The following is a 1,080-nucleotide window of genomic DNA, read 5'->3' as shown; positions in this document are numbered from 1 at the left end:
TTCCCCTCATAGGGACACTGTCTAACAATAAGAAGCACCTGGTTTAAGATAGAGATGAGAAAAATTCTTCTCTATCTCTCTGAGAGTCTTTGGTATTTCTTTCTTCTCCTGAGAAAGGTAGAGGGGGGGGGGGGGTCATTAAATATTTCTAAGGCAGAGTCTTAATCAACAAAGGAGTCCAGGGCTAGACAGGAGGAAGTGTGAGACAATGGAAACCACCATAAGGATTGGCTATCCAATGGTGGAGTAATATGGAGGGGCCGAATGGCCTATTCCTATTACGGTTTTGTGTTTGCAGCAACTGGGAGTTCTAAAAGTTGTTGAAGATGTAAGGAAGTGAGGGCTATGGGAGACCTTAGTTTTCATTTCTGCGGGTGATAAGATGGTTACAGGAGGAAGTGTGAGACAATGGAAGCCACCATAAGAATTGGCTATCCAATGGTGGAGTAATATGGAGGGGCCGAATGGCCTACTCCTATTCCGGTTTTGTGTTTGCAGCAACTGGGAGTTCTAAAAGTTGTTGAAGATGTAAGGAAGTGAGGGCTATGGGAGACCTTAGTTTTCATTTCTGCGGGTGATAAGATGGTTAAACTTTGGGTTTGATCAAGTTTTGTTTCTCTATTTTGCAGGCACGGTGCCAGGTTCGCGGTGACGCTGTGCCTCGGGTTCAAAACGTGAAATAAATGTACAGAGAGAGAGAGTGCACCCGCAGAGCTCTCTCCTTCTGCCTTCCCCCGCGGTGCACTGGGCGGGAGCAGCTCCATTCGCCGGCACAGGAAGCCGGCTCCACTTTGAAATGGGCCCCGGGTGGCTCGCACGCTCCCTCGGAGAGTCCAGCGCCGAGGTGCCGCTGGCTGGAAAATGAGCCGAGACCGACAGAATCCGGAGCTGCAAGCCGCCATGCTCCCACTCCGGGGCAGCAGTCTGCAGTCCCTCCTGCTGGCCGCTTGGATCTTCCTGTGCACAGGTGAGCCAGAATGCAGGTGGGGGCGGCAGGACCCTGGGGAGGAGGGGGTGGGGGGCGTGAAGGGAGGGTGGTTCAAATCTGTCACTTGAGGCAGAAGTTACATTTCAGAAGCT

General features: G+C 51.7%; 1 protein-coding gene across 1 annotated transcript in view; it reads left to right on the top strand.

The window, feature by feature from the left end:
* Positions 1-670: 670 nt before the first annotated feature.
* Positions 671-1,080, top strand: part of vwa1 (von Willebrand factor A domain containing 1) — a 35,600-nt gene continuing 35,190 nt past the window's right edge. Inside the window, exon 1 of the mRNA XM_043675806.1 lies at positions 671-967. Coding sequence (XP_043531741.1) covers positions 862-967 — 106 coding nt within the window. The 5' untranslated portion in view covers positions 671-861. The remainder of the gene's footprint in view (positions 968-1,080) is intronic.

Source organism: Chiloscyllium plagiosum, chromosome 34, assembly GCF_004010195.1.
Source record: "Chiloscyllium plagiosum isolate BGI_BamShark_2017 chromosome 34, ASM401019v2, whole genome shotgun sequence".
NCBI lineage: Eukaryota > Metazoa > Chordata > Chondrichthyes > Orectolobiformes > Hemiscylliidae > Chiloscyllium > Chiloscyllium plagiosum.
This window is presented reverse-complemented; position numbering and strand designations above follow the sequence as displayed.